Here is a 16,161-nt window from a genome sequence, read left to right as displayed (position 1 = left end):
CAGAATGGTTTCCAAATCTTTATAAAAGGACCGATTGACTATTCTAGGAAGCATCCCCAAGATGTAGTTAATTATACGGGTTATAGTCATTTTCACAGCTTCTATTCTTCCCCACCAAGATAGATGATGTGAAAGATATTTTAAAATCATGTGTGAATGGAGCCACCAGCAACCACAGAAATATAGCAAGCTGGGGTATTGGATTGACCTGAAATTAGTGTATTGCCCATACATGCACTTGAAGTGCACTAGAGCACTGGGGGATGAGATCAGCCCAGCCACCGTCTGATCAGCCCAGAGTAGCTGCTACTTGTGTTGAAATGCTGTCATGATGAGCAAAAACTCTGGTTGCTTTGAAGGTGATTATGATGATTTTGAAAAGAGAGAATACCTGAATGTTTCTGCTCAAGCTGTAAGTTTGTCTTTAAAAAAAATGTCATTATAACACAACTCTAAAATGAGGAATTACCTGTTAGGACTGTGTAGAATTTTAAGAGCTCAACAGTAAACAGAGGAGAAAAGAGTTATGAGTCCTTCAAAATTGTGTTCAGAATTGTTAACATACAGGAAGCCCCCTAGCCGCAAACATTTTTGCCCATGTGATTGTGGTAAACTAGTGTTTTGTTTCTTAGGTGTGGAATCATCAACTTTGTACAGATCACAAGGATCAAGTAGTGTGACGGAGCTAAGGCAGATTCTTGAGAGTGGTAAGCATCACTACTTTATCTTTTTTCTATAACTTATACAAGTATCATGTTCACATGATGTGTAGTTATGCTTTTCAAAGTAAAACTTGTTTCAGAAAAGAATAAATAAGAGTGAATAAATGGATTGCCTTTAACATGAGGTCCTTTTTCAGTTTCTAGGGGATAAGAGTATTGTGCAGTGTTTAAATGTTAATTTTTTAATATGATCACCTGGTGATGACTGCAGTGACATGCAAGACCTGGAGCAATTCTCTTAGCTTCTGACATACTCTCCTTCTGTATGTCACAGCAGTCACGGAACATGTCTATAGAAAAGAGAAGTAGCCTTTGCAGTAATAAGCCAGGGAAGTAGGACCTGAAAATTTTGTCTACATACACAGGTAACCCAAAGGTTTTTATTACAAATGATTTTAGTGCCAGGGAGAGTGGTTTTTTGAAGACCTAATATGAGGCACACTCATCAAATTATTCTTCTAGATGCTGCTATTTGAGTAACTTAAAAAGCAGTGTGTGTATTTCTTTTCTTTTTTGAAGAGAAATTGAGGTGAATTACCCTAAAGTCCGTTGTTTATAGAATTGGGCTTCCTGGAAGAAGAATCTGATGAGCATGTCTCTTTCACTGGTTTTCCCACTGCAAACTTTTGCCCCCCTAAATAAATTTGTAGATGGTAGATGAGGCTTGCTTGACGTAAATTCTTTTAATGTTTTAATTCATTCTCTCGTAATATCTAAAATTGATTACTGTAACTCATTGTTTAAAGGGTTGTGTCTAAAAGATATAAAACGTCTTCAACTCATACAAAATACAGCTGTTAAAATTATTTCAGGTTCAAAAAAATTTGATCACTTTACCCCTTTGCTACAAAAAGCTCATTGGCTGCCTGTTTCACATCGGATCACCTATAAGATTGCCCTCTTGACTTTTAAAACTATACAGTCTAATATCCCTGCATTCATAGATTACTGATTCCTTATGACCCTCCCAGAACTTTAAGATCAGCCTCACAACATTCCCTTAATGTCCCATCCTTAAAGATAATTGGTACTTGTCATACTCTCATTTTCTCAGTCACTGCCCCTCTAATTTGGAACTCTCTCCCTCTATACCCTCAGAGCTGAACAAAACGTGCAGAAATTCAAAAATAACCTAAAATGCTTGCTCTTTAAAGATGCCTATAACTGATTTTTTTACATATGTACTTACTTCCGTACTATTTAATTTGTTTCCCTTCCCTATTGTATTTTCCTTTTATATATTCTTTCTAAGAAATTGTAGTTCCTCCCTTTTTTCCCAATGTTTTCATGTCATAAGTAAGTTTGTGGTTTATATTTAATTATCTAAAATGTTCATAAATTACTATGTACAACGCTTTGTACCTTTGGATAAGCGTTTAATCAAAATTTAACTATGATTTACACTTAAATGCATAAAAATAGGTTAAACAGCAAAGTTTACATTTTTATTGGAGTGACTTAAATGTTTTTCTGACTTAGTGTGTGTGCTTTCTTTCTTCTTTTTTTTTTTTTTTTTTTTAAATATAGTTTATCTTTTCAGTAGTACCTCCAAAGTGAGTTGCGTTAAGGTAGAGTTAGCTATTTCCCTAGTGCTTACAGTCTGTTACTGAGGCAGTGGAATGTTACATGATTTGCCCAATATCACAAGAAGCATCAGTAGGAGAAGAGGGATTTTGAACTGATAAAATGTCAGGTTAATAACTCTGAATATCTGTTAAATTCTTGTTAGAGTAGAGTATATTTACGGTAATACTGTATATGTGGCAGGATCACTATAAAACAAATTGTTAGATGGATTTTCTCTGCATTTAAGTTAGTCAAATGAGAAAGAATCATCTTTAAATAAATCATTCTATGTATTCAGGTTGACTACCACTGCCCTTTCATTTTGATAATGAAAACTGTGCTATATGGATAGCTGTCACTAGGTGGCAATATATTATAAGGGTGTTTCACTGTCTGCTTCTAAGTCAGGTTTTATTATCCTGATTTATATAGCAGTGTTTCCTAAACTTTGTGGCCTTTAACCCAATTTTAGTGAAGCAAACAAGCATTGTAGCTCCAGCTCTAACTTGCCTATCCTATCCTTCCACCATGCCCTTGGGTAATATTACTATAGAGCCCCCCTAATTCTTGTTGAGCTTGTACAGATTAATGAGTTGTCCTGTATGGACTGAAATGACAGTATCTGCCTGCTGTGATCTTGACCTCATTTATATTTAACCCATAGTTTGAGAAGTACTGATATAGTATAAACCACACATGTGCAGTGTTTTACTCAGGACAGATATATAATGGAGTGTGTCTACTCCTTTGAACGTATAAAAGTCAGTCAAGACAAGTGCTGCCCAATTCAGTGGAAATTTTTTAGATTCGATTTGGCCTATTGAATTAATTTTTTGATTTCATTTGATTTCATTTTTCCTGACAAGTAGGGCTTTTTTTTGCTTTTTTTTTTCCAAACATCCTGGTGGGTTTATTATGTAGCATCTTCACCCACTCCAGCCCCCTTTGCCCTCTTTAACCCCATGCCAGCGCTGTAATGTAAACAAAAAATATATTTCCTCTCTGTTATGTCCTAGCTCACACTCGCTATGTAGCACCAGCTCTGGCAGGATACACATAAGAACATAAGAATTGCCGCTGCTGGGTCAGACCAGTGGTCTATCGTGCCCAGCAGTCTGCTCATGCGGCAGCCCCCAGGTCAAAGACCAGTGCTCTAAAATGAGTCCAGCCTCACCTGTGTACATCCCAATTTAGCAGGAACTTGTCCAGCTTAGTCTTGAAACCCTGGAGGGTGTTTTCCCCTACAGCAGACTCCAGAAGAGCGTTCCAGCTCTCCACCACTCGCTGTGTGAAGAAGAACTTCCTTACGTTTGTACGGAATCTTTCCCCTTTCAACTTTAGAGAGTGCCCTCTCATTCTCCCTACCTTGGAGAGGGTGAACAGTCTGCCTTTATCTACTAAGTCTATTCCCTTCAGTATTTTGAATGTTTCGATCATGTCTCCTCTCAGTTTCCTCTTTTCAATGGAGAAGAGGCCCAGTTTCTCCAATCTCTCACTGCACGGCAACTCCTCTAGCCCCTTAACCATTTTAGTCGCTCTTCTCTGGACCCTTTCAAGTAGTACCGTGTCTTTCTTCATGTACGGCGACCAGTGCTGAACATTTCAAATCTGACACATTATAATCGCAAAATAGAAAATAAAATTAATTTTCTACCTTTTGTTGTCTAGTCATTTTTATTATTCAAATCATGTTGGTCCCAGGCTCTAGTTTCTGTTTGTCTTCTGTCAACTCACTTGCCAGGGTTTCCTGCCCATTTGACATTTTCTTCTTTTTCCATGCTCACCATTCATCTTCCATCTCTGTACCTTCCCTTCCAATGCCATATCCAGCATTTCTGCCACTGTCTACTATCTCTCTCTCTCTCCCCCTCCCCCTGCCTTGTGCCCTGGGTCAAACCTCTCTATTCCCCTCCATGCAGCATCTCTCCCTTCCTCCCCTCCATTATCATGTGCACCATTTCTTTCTCCCCATGCACCATCTCTCCCTGCCCTCTACCCTATGTCCAACATTTCTCCCTCTCTCTTGTCCATGCATGTCTCCCTCCACTCCACCATATGCAGGATATCTCCTTCACCCCATTCTGCTTCTGTTGCATTTTTCCCTTCCTCGCCTCAATCCCTTCTCCACCAATTCTTTCTCTCTCTCCCCCTGTGCAGCAGCTTTTCATCCCTCCCATTCCCCTGTGCAGTTCCTCCTGATCAACACCCCCCTCCCAAATATCCCCCTTCAGGCCTTCTTAAGTAACAGCAATGGTGGCAGTGACTGGCTTGGTAGAGGCAGCGCGGTGAACGGGCTTCTTGCGGCCTTCCCACCAGTGCTTCCCTCTGCCGCATCATCAGTGACATGGCAGAGGGAAGGCCCCAGCGGGGCAGGCCAGCAGAAGCCTGTTCACTGCGCTGCCTCTGCCAAGCCGGTCACTGTCACTGCTGCTGCTACTTTAGGAGGCCCAGAGATATGTCAGGAGTTAGGACTCACTGAATTGGTATGTCCGGTTTTATTTATTTATTTTTTTTAGAAAGTGAATCGATTCGAATCAGCAAATCAGACAGCACACACACAGTAGAAAATAAATAAGACACACACAGTAGAAAATAAATAAGAGGGGCTTCAGTTAAAGCAGCATGACCATGACCGACCTGATTTAAGGTACAATGGGGGCCAATTTTATAGTTGTCATCAGATATGCGATTTGGAATTATCACTTTCTAAGCATTGTGCTACAGCTGTCTGTAATTCAGTTTCCGTATCCAGTTGCGTTCTGTACCTTTCTCAGTTTTGAAGCCTGACTACAAAGCTGCCCAGACACAGTAGGATCACAAAATATAAGATGGGGTAACTAATTTGGCTTCAGTCTTTGGTTCTGAAATAAGCAAAATTTCACTTTTCTGCCCCATATTTTGTAAATTATATGTACTGCTGTGCAGAGTTCATAACAGGTATCTTTGAATAACAAGACCCCTTTAGTGAGATCTTTGTTCACTGTGTGGGTCTTTCCCCCTCCCCCAATAAAGGCAGCAAATTGTTAAATGTTTGGTAAAAAGTGATAATATAAAGAGATGGGGAAACTTATAAGGAAAGAATAGTGTGCAGTCAGGTCTAGGTGCACTTCGTTCAGCATGCCACTAAAGATGCACTACTAGCTTATGGAGGTATGAGTAGACCAGTGGTTCTGAACTCTGTCTTGGGGAACCTCCAGCCTGTTGGGTTTTCAGGATATTCCTAATGAATATGCATGAGAGATTTGCAAATAATGGAGGAGAGAGGCATGCAGATATGTCTCATGCATATTCATTAGGGATATCCTGAAAACTTGACTGGCTGGGGTTAAGAACCACTGGAGTTAGACCATTGAATGTATTGCTATGGTCATTAGTCAGTGAGCTTCTCCGGTTATTAATCTGCAGTTCTTGCATCTGTTGATCTGGTTGTACTTAATCAGGCTATTAACAAACAAGATAGTGGCATGTGGCTTGGCAATCCTTCTTCTTTTGAATTACTCTGACTGCCTATCAGGCATCACTAATGTTTTGCACCTGTGGGATCAGTTTGCGTTACCTTGCATTGATTTAGTAGAGAAACTTAGTATAACCTTGCTGCCTAGCAGTAAGGAGGTGAAGTTTTTATTTTAACCCTAAATATAGGTTTCTTCTTAGCTTCTGTGTTTATATACAAAATATTTACATATTAAACACAAATCCTGTTCAGGTGTCTTAACAACCTTGTAGACACACAACAATTCACTAGTATTGCCGCAAGCACTAGTTGTAACATTTGTGTTGTAGGTACAATATTAGTTGAACTCTTCATTCTTTCTCTTTGCTACCTAAAAATGCAAGTAAATTCCTTCTTCGCTAAAATTTTCCAAGGAGATGTAGTTGAGTATTACCTAGGCTTTGTCAGTCTAGCAAAACTGAGCATTTTTCTGTTTTTTGTTTTTTTTTGTTTTGTTTTTGTAATCCTTTATTATAAATCACTACTTGGCTGAATATGACAGAATCTTTCCTCTCATAATGTTGGAAAGTGGCATTTCCATTGTCATCTCCCTTAGGACTGTTGCTGTGGCAGCTTCTGTAGTTTGATTCTTTGTTAAGGTATAGATTGTTGGAATTTTAAGCATGATGACTGAGGAACCTGTGATTCTTGTTGGAAGGAATAAATTGTGTTTGGGGAAGGGGGGGTGGAAATTGAAATATTTGGACAGCAATCCCACAAGCAGAACATAAACAGAAGGCAAAATATAAAATAAACTAAAATATCAAACGTGATGGATGCTACTAACCATTGAAGACTTGGGATCAGAGTTATTGGTTTGACATGCCGCCTCCCCCACCATCCTGAAGTACAATTTCCTCTTCTAAAACCCTATCTAAACACCTTTTAATTGCAAGCAGAGCCAGAAAGAAGCTTATTCAGATTACAAAGGAACTTATTCAGCTACCAAATAAAAGCTCAATTTATAGGAACTTCCTAAGAAAATACTGAAAGCATCTTAAGCTATAAGGCTCTTACTGTTCTTTAGTAGTCAGGAACTGTGGTTACTACTATTTCATCCAGAGTGATTGAAACCTGCAGCTTCAACCTGGAAGTTGTTATAGCACTCTTGTTCCACTGCCAGCTCTTTGATGTGTGGACTCTCCTAATCTTGCAACTTTCTATGCTTTAGCAGTAGTTCTCAAACCTGTCCTGGGGGGGACCCCCTAGCCAGTCGGGTTTTGAGAATATCCCTAGTGAATATGCATGAGAGAGATTTGCATACCTGTCACTTTCATTATATGAAAATATCACTCATGAATATTCATTAACTCAACCTTCTTAAAACCAGCTATTAAATATTTAATACAAACAAGTATTATCTGAATCAATTCAATTTTAATCTTATCTCCCACATTTCATTTCATTACAGTACGTTTACAACTTACCAATACTTAATTTATTAATAAATATCAGAATAATTTAGTCAGTGAACCTAATCCCCATCACTCACACTCACTTCCCAACTTTCACACACATACTACAGTCATTGTGATTACTTTTATCTAAAATTGAATCTTGGTTAGTTCATGAGTTCATTAGTCCATAATCATTTAGTCAGAGAGGCTTCAAACTGAGAGTTGCACAGTTTCTTAAAAACAATTGGCAATTAATAGCTGGTTTTAAGAATTTGAGTTATCCAATAGGCAGCTATTTAACTGGGGAAAAAAAATGAGCTTAAGCTTTAGATGAATATTCATTAGGGATATCCTGAAAACCCAACTGTGTTGGGGTCCTCTAGGACAGTGTATCTCAACTCGGTCCTGCCAGTCAGGTTTTCAGGATATCTGCAATGAAATTGCATAAACTGGATTTGCATACATTGCCTCCATTATATGCAAATTTCTTTCATGCATATTCTTTGTGGATATCCTGAAAACCTGACTGGCAAGGGGGCATTCCAGGACCGAGTTGAGAAACACTGCTCTAGGACAGGTTTGAGAACCACTACCTTAGAAGATGTGACTGTCCATTGACAAGTCAGGAGATGTTTTACCTGAGTTCAGACAGCTTTTTATAAAAATCTATTTTTCTTTTTTTGCACATAGATTTTGGTTCTGTGGATTTTGAACAGCTTGATGTACAAGTTCTTTCAGATGCTTTAAATAGATTTCTTCTGGACATACCAAATCCCATCATTCCAGCATCTGTTTATAGTGACATTTCTACTGCTCAAGGTATGTCTGATTGGGGAAAGGAAAGAGATCCATATAGTGCTAAGAGGCTATATTAGCACTATATGTTAAAGTCTAGTAGAGAATGAGCATATTTTTATATTGAGCACTATGGCAGTAACCAGAGTTTGAACTGATCTCTTACAGTGTAAGAGTACTTTGAGATCAGTATTTAGTACTTGTATTGCTAAGGAAGGGGAATAGAAAACATTCATATTTTTTTATTTTAAATAATAAATGGCCTTGTTATTCCTTTATGTGCATTTGTTCTATCTTACTGTTTGCACATAAATGACCAGAGTGCTGAGATACCACCTCATATCCTCAGTGTATCAAAATAGCTATGGTATATGTCACTGTCCTCCTGTGGTTTGAATAAATTGTGTAGAATCTGCTATTTGGCTGAGAGATCAAGTCTTGAAAAAATGTTTGCATGTAAAACTAGAAACGCACTATTGCACAGTGCTTATTTTATTCAGTCCTTTATGCATAATCCTCACAAAAAAAAGTACATTGGTATATGTAAGAGTTAAAAAATATCAAGGACTTCTCTGCATGCGGGCAGAGCTAATTGTTAACCTTTTTCTTTATCAGTACTGGCAAGGGGGAGTGTATTTAGGGGAGGACACAGAGTTCTTATGCTTAGCAGCATTCTAGTGAACTATGGGGAGTACTGGATGCTGGTATTGATAGCATTCACTTTATCTTATAGCATACTGGGTATAGAAAATGAAACTTCTAAATTTCCAGTCTGTGGACCCAACATTGTCACGTGTTATAGAAACAGGATATTGTGGCTGATAACCTTCAGTGTAAGAACAGAACTTATAGAACTTGGTTGCTGCATGTAGCCAATCGCATGGGATGACCCGTTACAAGTCTACCCTATAGCAGTATGCTCAGTGTTCTGTGGTTTACATGAGACGTCTCGGTTTCCATTTGATCTGTATCGTAACTTATTTTCTGTCCTCCATGGAGATGTACATTCATGTTGAGCTCTGCATTTACAAATGTATACAATATTTGGGCTTTTCTACATAGTGAGGTGGATGGTGTTCAGCACTGTGAAATTGTAGAGAAGTGTGTAGTTGGTACTTCCTTGCAAAGACCTGAAGTGACATTTCATTTTGCTTCCTTCAGAAGTGCAAAACCCTGAGGAATATGCCCAGCTGCTAAAAAAGAACATCAGATCTCCCAGCATACCGCAGCAGTATTGGCTCTCACTCCAGTATTTGCTTAAACATTTCTTCAGACTTTGTCAGAACTCCAGCAAAAATCTTTTGACTGCAAGATCGCTAGCTGAAGTTTTCAGTCCTTTATTTTTCAGGAACCAGATAGCAAGGTAGGTGGAAGAATCTTGAGACCTCACTGCCAAGTGTATTTAACAAAGGATTCAGTAATTAATGTATGTCATTTTTTATATTGCTTTTAAGCAAACATTCTAGCATAAAGTTTAATTGGGTTGTTAGGGGAATTGTTCATTTAATATTACTATTATTTTACAGTTTGGATATTCCTGACTACCACACAAAAATTATAGAAGCTTTAATAACTAATGAATGGAATGAGAGAGAGTCAGCTCCAGGTAAGGAAAGCTTTAAAATATAGCTGATTAGTTGCTGTTAAATTGAACAGTTAAGATACTTATTGTTTTAGATTCTTTATATACTGCCTTTCTGTGGTACATTCAAAATGTTTTACAAATTGCATTCTGGTGATTTTTCTGTTCCTAGTGGGCTCATAATGTTAGTTTATACCTGCTCTTGACTGCTAAGGGAAGGTTGGAAGAGGAAATTGGCTGCTTGCAATGTGCAATTGCATTGGTTTGTTGAAATGGTGTGATGAAGGAAGCAAGTTGGTCTGTGTTTTTGTTAATGTTCTTGAAGTGTGGTGGTGGATTTTAGAATTGAAATCTAGACATAGCAGATTCTTCCTCTGTTATCCAAGTCACTCATTTGCAAAATAGTTACCTCTTTATGGTGTATGTTTTATCAATATTTTATATCTGATGGCTTTTGTTTTTTTCTTGAATATAAGAGCTTTATATCAACTGACTTGTTTGGGTAGGTAGTCAAATTCCTTATAGTTGAAGGTATAAAAAATAGTGAAATCAGAAAACTCATGTTTGTGTAACTGCTCAGAATGCTTTTTCTGTCCTTATCTTCTATAAAAGCAAAAATTAAAAATAAATCAGCAGTTGATTTGTTTGCTAGAATAGTTGTAATTGTTTTAGGAGGGAAAATGTGGGAGGATCTGCACATTGGAATTAGTTAAGGCAATGCTAAAAAATTCAGATAAGAATGGAGTGAGAGAGAATGAGAGAGAGTCAGCTCCAGGTAAGGAAAGCTTTAAAATATAGCTGATTAGTTGCTGTTAAATTGAGCAGTGAAGATACTTATTCAGATAAGAATGGAGTTTCTTACCTTGGAGCCTTCAATATGAAGTATCTAAAGTCTCCATAATCTCCCCTTTGTAGTTCAGCATGTAGATGGGTAGTAGGCCTTATCTTTGTGATAGACCCTAATTGTCAAGTGTATTGTGATTATGGCAGTAGTCACCAGGTGAACACTGGGTAAATGAGAGTGCAAAATTCATCCTTGAATGAAGACCAATACATGTTAAGCCTGAATGATCTTAAAACAATTTTTTTTGTTTGCAAGGCCTAACATAAAGTTAGTCTCCTTCCTCTTCTGTATCCTTCCCTCCTAGCCTCTACCCTAAGTGTCAGTGGTGGATGAAAGTAACCCCAAGTCCACCAGGCTAAAATTCTGGAAGCAAAATTGGATTCTCATTGAACTATGCAGACATGTCTGGACAGCATGCTGAAGGCCTTTGTTTCTCACTTGTATAATATCTGTAATCTACACCCTTTCTTGTAGAGCGATGTACTAGCATGAATTAACACTTAGATCACTATTTAAATTCTACTGTCTACTATTTAAATCCATAAATGGTGACAGCCCATACTTGAACAACCGCCTAATCCAAACTACCACAACCAGACCCAGGAGAACCCAGACACCATTCACATACCCTCCAATCAGAGCCATCAAATGGTAAAACTGTACAATGGCCTTCTAGCCACACAGGCAGCAAAACTAGACCACCAACTCTCTAATCTACTAATCGCGACACCAGACTACAAAACTTTCAGAAATGAAATAAAAACCTTGCTATTCAAGAAATCCATGAAGACTAACTAACACCGAATGAAACATTTCAATTCTCTGAAGCAACCTGCTCTACTCTGTAACATCTCTGGACATGTCCAGAAATCCTCTTCTGTAATCCGCTTTGAACCGCAAGGTAATGGCGGAATAAAAATCACTAATGTAATTGTAATATGATAATATTTCATAGTTTCTATACATAGAAAGAATACCGCTTATTCAAAATGCAGCAATTCAGAGACCATACAAAGTTCTGCAATCTAAATGCTTTTTAAGGCAAAATGTTTTGATTTGGTCACCCCTTTATTTATCAAACCGCATTGGTTACCCATGCCATATTGTATCAATTTTAAAATTCTTCTCCCTCATAAAACATATTATCCCAGGACAAGCAGGCAGCAAATTCTCACATGTGGGTGACATCATCCAAGGAACTCCAGTACAGACAGATTTAAAAGTGCATCACCACTTTAAGATTTTAGAAACTTCGCAACTGACGCACCGTGCATGCGCGAGTGCCTTTCCACTCGATGTATGCTCGCGGTACCTCAGTTCTTCGTTTTCCACGGCACAAAGAAGTCGTGTTTTTGAACTCTTTTCATTTTTTGCGTCTTGCCTTCCTGCTTTGGGAAATGTTTGTTTTTTGTTTGTTTTTTTCCATAGTTTTTTGATAATTTCTTTCTTTTCTAATAAAAAAAAGAGATTATTATTTTCTCTCCTTTTTTCCTCATGGGCTTTGCCCTTTGAGGTGTTCATGTTTGCTCTTCAGCCATTGAGTTTAATTTGGCTGACGCAGTCTTCCTGTCCATGGCTTCAAAAAGTGCTGCAGATGCCAAAGGCCGATTTCTATCACTTACCCGCATAGTTGGTGCTTGCAGTGCCTTGGCCCCAATCCTAGGTTGAGTCCTGTGCTTGGTGTTCTACCTTGCAGAAGCGCTTCATTAAAAGCCGTAAACTTCAACAAGAAAAATTGTTCAGGACTGTCATGGACATTGACAAGACCTCACAACCATCAACATCGAAGACATCGGCATCAGTATCGGGTGATCGTGCACTGTCAGGTAAGCCAGCTAAGAAGCCACCAGCTTCCCAAACAGGTCACTATTGCATTGAGTCCCTTAATGCCGACCAAGCAGCGACGTTCCCTCTTGCAACCTCGTCGAGGTCACCCTCTCTGAGGCAAGCTGCTGCACCATTGGTACTGGTAGAAAAAGCCACAGACACTGGTGCTTTCCTTCCATGAAAAGCTCGATGAGTTTTCAAAAGGGAGCTGGTTGATATATTACAGCTACATACAGCAGCATCGACTCCCTTGGTACTATCTCAGCCTGAGTATATGGCCATCAGGTCTTGTGATACCGCAAGTGGCTCTCCTGCACAGCATCAACATGGATTTTCATACAGTCACCGTCGCTCTTCCAGATGCTCGATGCCTCAACATCGATCATCACATTGAAGGTCAAGTTCTCCATCAATGCACCGGTCCATTTCATCAAAGCATCGACGCTCCTCTTCATCTCGACATTCGAAGTCCAGGAAGCACCGTTCTTCATCACGTACTTCTAAGTGAGAGAGTTTCACGTCTTACCTCTTCTTTCTCAGATTGATACCAGAGTTGTTGTAAGCATCGACCTTCTCAACGCTCACCATCACCAAAGTTTCTTTATGACTCTGACTTACAATCTGATTCAGATGGGGACTTTTCTGCTTCTGCAACAGAGGTGTATGATACTCTTTCAGAGAAGTCTCCTCAGAAATCTCCATCAAAGACAAAATCTCCGAAAGAGTTTCATTCACTAGATTCATTAGATAGTTGGACAAGTAACTACCTGTTAAATTAGAAGCTGACTCTGCCTACAGTGCAGAATATCTAGAAGCTTTGGATTATGATGAGCCTCCTAAGGAGCTTCTCAAATTACCATTGCATGGTAAATTGATAAAGAGTCTCTTTGAGAACACCATGCCACTATAATGGTTAAGGGCATTCACAAGAATTGGTAAATGCCCTTAACTATTATAGTGGCTCCCAGAAAACTTGATTCTCTTTATAAAATCATTTCTTCTCTGGGCTACAGTAGACCACTACTTCAGCAGTAATCACTAGTTGTGGAGTCAACTTTGAAAAAATCTTATCTTTCCGGGATCTTTTTTTAGGATCACAGATTTTATTGTGTTGCTGCACACTGTTTTCTTCCAAAAGTGGTCTCTACCTTTCACATTAACCAAGAGGTTCGTCTTCCTACCTTTACTTTCTCCAGTTCGAGAGAGCAGGACTGGGGGTTGCGGTCCCTGGATGTGCGCAGGATCTTGTTGAGGTACCTGGAGGTAACGAACGAGTTTCAGGTCTCTGACCATCTGTTCGTACTGGTGGGTCCTGCCCTCAGAGGCAGGCAGGCTTCCAAAGCCACCATTTCAAGATGGATCCTTATGGCCAATTTCTTCTGCCTACATAGCGATTGTAAAAATACTCCCAACCCCCACTCATTTCAGTGAGGGCTTATTCTACCAGAGAAATCTCTTCTTGGGCAGTTGTTGGTGATCTCTTTGGAGGAGATCTGCAGGGATCCTACATGATCTTTTTTGCATACTTTACCAAGTTTTACAGGATTGATGTGGCAGCCTAGCAGGATGCTGCTTTTGGTTCCTCCGTTTTTGTAGCAGTTTGATCAGTCCCACCCTGACTCTATGGGACTGCTCTCTTATGTCCAACTTGTCCAGGAATAGAGTAAGATTATACAAGAACAAAGGAATAGGGGCTAGATTTAAAAAAAAAAAAAATGCTTAAAAAAACAATGGTCTGCTGTCACAGGAGAGACTGGGCATCTCTCCGCTGCTGAAGGGAGTTGGGGGGTGTTGGTTGGCGGCGGGAGACTGGGCATCTCTCCCACTGCCAGAGGGGTGTTGGTGATGGCGGAAAAGACAGCATCTCTTCCGCTGTCAATGGGGGCTATAATGCACAGTCAAAACACACGCCACAAGATGCACTTTTAACATCTGCGCATGCTCAAGGCCCAGCGCGAAGAAGAAGACAGTTCTTCAGGCACCGGCATGTCCTGTGCATTGGTGCCGGTGCCGGTGCCAAATGAGGGTAAGGAATGTGATTGGGTGGGTGGGTGCCTGGGGCATGCCGGAATGCGGCGGGGGGGGAGGGGGTGCGACGCGAGCGGGGAGGGGTGCTGGATCGCGGGGGGATGGTGGATCACATGGGGGGCGGCGAAACAAGCGGGGGGGATGGCAGATCATGCGGGGGGGCCTTCATGAGCAGGGGGGACCAATGCCGGTTCTTGGGGGGTGTAGAGCAGCGCCGCTGGCCTCGGGGGATGGGGGTGGGTGGGAACAAATCAAGCGAGTTTCCCTTAGTTCCTTTGGGGAAACTCGCTTTGATATACGAGTATTTTGGTTTACGAGCATGCTTCTGGAACGAATTATGCTCGTAAACCAAGGTTCCACTGTATATATATTTCTTTTCTTTTGCTCAACCTCGGGCTTTGGTATGGACAGCATGAAAAGTGTACTGTCACTAAGTTTTAAAATACTTTGCAAATGCCTGCACTGCACATGAATGAGTGCCTTCCCATCCAATACCTACTCATGGGGGGACCTCAGTTCCGTAAGCAAGCTAAGAGGCTATCCAGGGGAGGTGGGTGGGTTGTGAGAATATCTGCCTGCTGTCTCCAGATAACACCTGTTACGGTAAATAATAGTGCTTTATCCTAGGACAAGCAGGCAGCATATTCTCACATTTGAGACTCCCTAGCTTACTGGAATGGGATGGAGGGGGAGTTGACCAAAAAAGTAAAGAAATTTTGTAGAAAACTGCTTGGCTGAAGCAACCCTTCCTTATGGAAAAGATTCCAGACAGGAGACTGAGGACCAAGTAGCTGCATTACAGAATGTACCTATAGGAGAGGGCCAGTGTGTACTTAACTGCATTCTGCTTGAAACCACTTCTATGGCAGTGTTGGTTGCCTATATATAGCAAAGGACATTAAGAAAGGGGATAAATCTTTCTTCAAGTACATCAGTGATAGGAAAAGAAACGGATATGGGATAGTACGCCTTAGGAAAGCAGACGGGACTTATGCAGAATCAGATTCCGATAAAGCCGAACCACTAAACGAATACTTCTGCTCAGTCTCTACCTGCGAGGCACTGGGGTCCGGTCCACAGTTGCAAGCAAGGCAAAGATTAGAAGACCCATTCTGGAATTTCGAGTTTACTCCCAGCAGCGTCTACTGTGAACTATCAAGACTCAAAGTGAACAAAGCCATGGGACCGGACAATCTACACCCAAGGGTGCTTAAAGAGCTGTGTGATGTCCTGGCAGAGCCGTTATCCGTGCTCTTCAATCTTTCCTTGAGTATAGGAAGAGTCCCTTTGGACTGGAAAACAGCCAATGTAATCCCACTCCACAAAAAGGGCTGCAGGACAAAGGCTGAGAATTACAGACCGGTGAGTCTCACATCCATAGTGAGTAAACTCATGGAAACACTAATTAAGCATAAATTAGATAAGATCCTGGACGAGAAGAATCTACGGGATCCCCGCCAACATGGATTTACCAAGGGCAGATCCTGCCAATCCAATCTAATTAGTTTCTTTGACTGGATAACAAGGAAACAGGATGTGGAGGAGTCCCTAGACGTCGTATACTTGGACTTTAGTAAAGCTTTTGATAGCGTCCCACACCGCAGACTATTGAGCAAGATTAAATCAATGGGACTGGGAGAAATATTAACTGCATGAGTCAATGATTGGCTAAACGGTAGACTTCAGAGAGTGGTGGTGAATGGTGCCCCGTCAAAAACGTCGGAGGTGATCAGTGCTGTGCCGCAGGTCTTGGGCCCGATCCTCTTCAACATATTTGTGGGAGATCTGACTCAGGGGCTTCAGGGTAAAATTACATTATTCGCCGATGACGCCAAACTATGCAATATAGTAAGTGAGAACTCTTTGCCAGACAGTATGACGCAGGACCTACTTCTATTGGAACACTG

General features: G+C 40.4%; 1 protein-coding gene across 2 annotated transcripts in view; it reads left to right on the top strand.

Annotated features, from left to right (window-relative positions):
* The window catches only part of PIK3R1 (phosphoinositide-3-kinase regulatory subunit 1), a 126,190-nt gene that overhangs the window by 86,388 nt on the left and 23,641 nt on the right, over positions 1-16,161 (top strand). For both annotated transcript variants that reach the window (XM_033929894.1, XM_033929898.1), the window contains exons 3-6: positions 633-707; positions 7,869-7,997; positions 9,135-9,336; positions 9,500-9,579. In XM_033929894.1, the coding sequence (XP_033785785.1) occupies positions 633-707; positions 7,869-7,997; positions 9,135-9,336; positions 9,500-9,579 (486 nt within the window). The remainder of the gene's footprint in view (positions 1-632; positions 708-7,868; positions 7,998-9,134; positions 9,337-9,499; positions 9,580-16,161) is intronic.

Source organism: Geotrypetes seraphini, chromosome 1 (assembly GCF_902459505.1).
Source record: "Geotrypetes seraphini chromosome 1, aGeoSer1.1, whole genome shotgun sequence".
In the NCBI taxonomy this organism is placed as follows: Eukaryota; Metazoa; Chordata; class Amphibia; order Gymnophiona; family Dermophiidae; genus Geotrypetes; species Geotrypetes seraphini.
The sequence above is the reverse complement of the archived record's forward strand: the minus strand, read 5'-3'. Positions and strand labels throughout refer to the sequence as shown.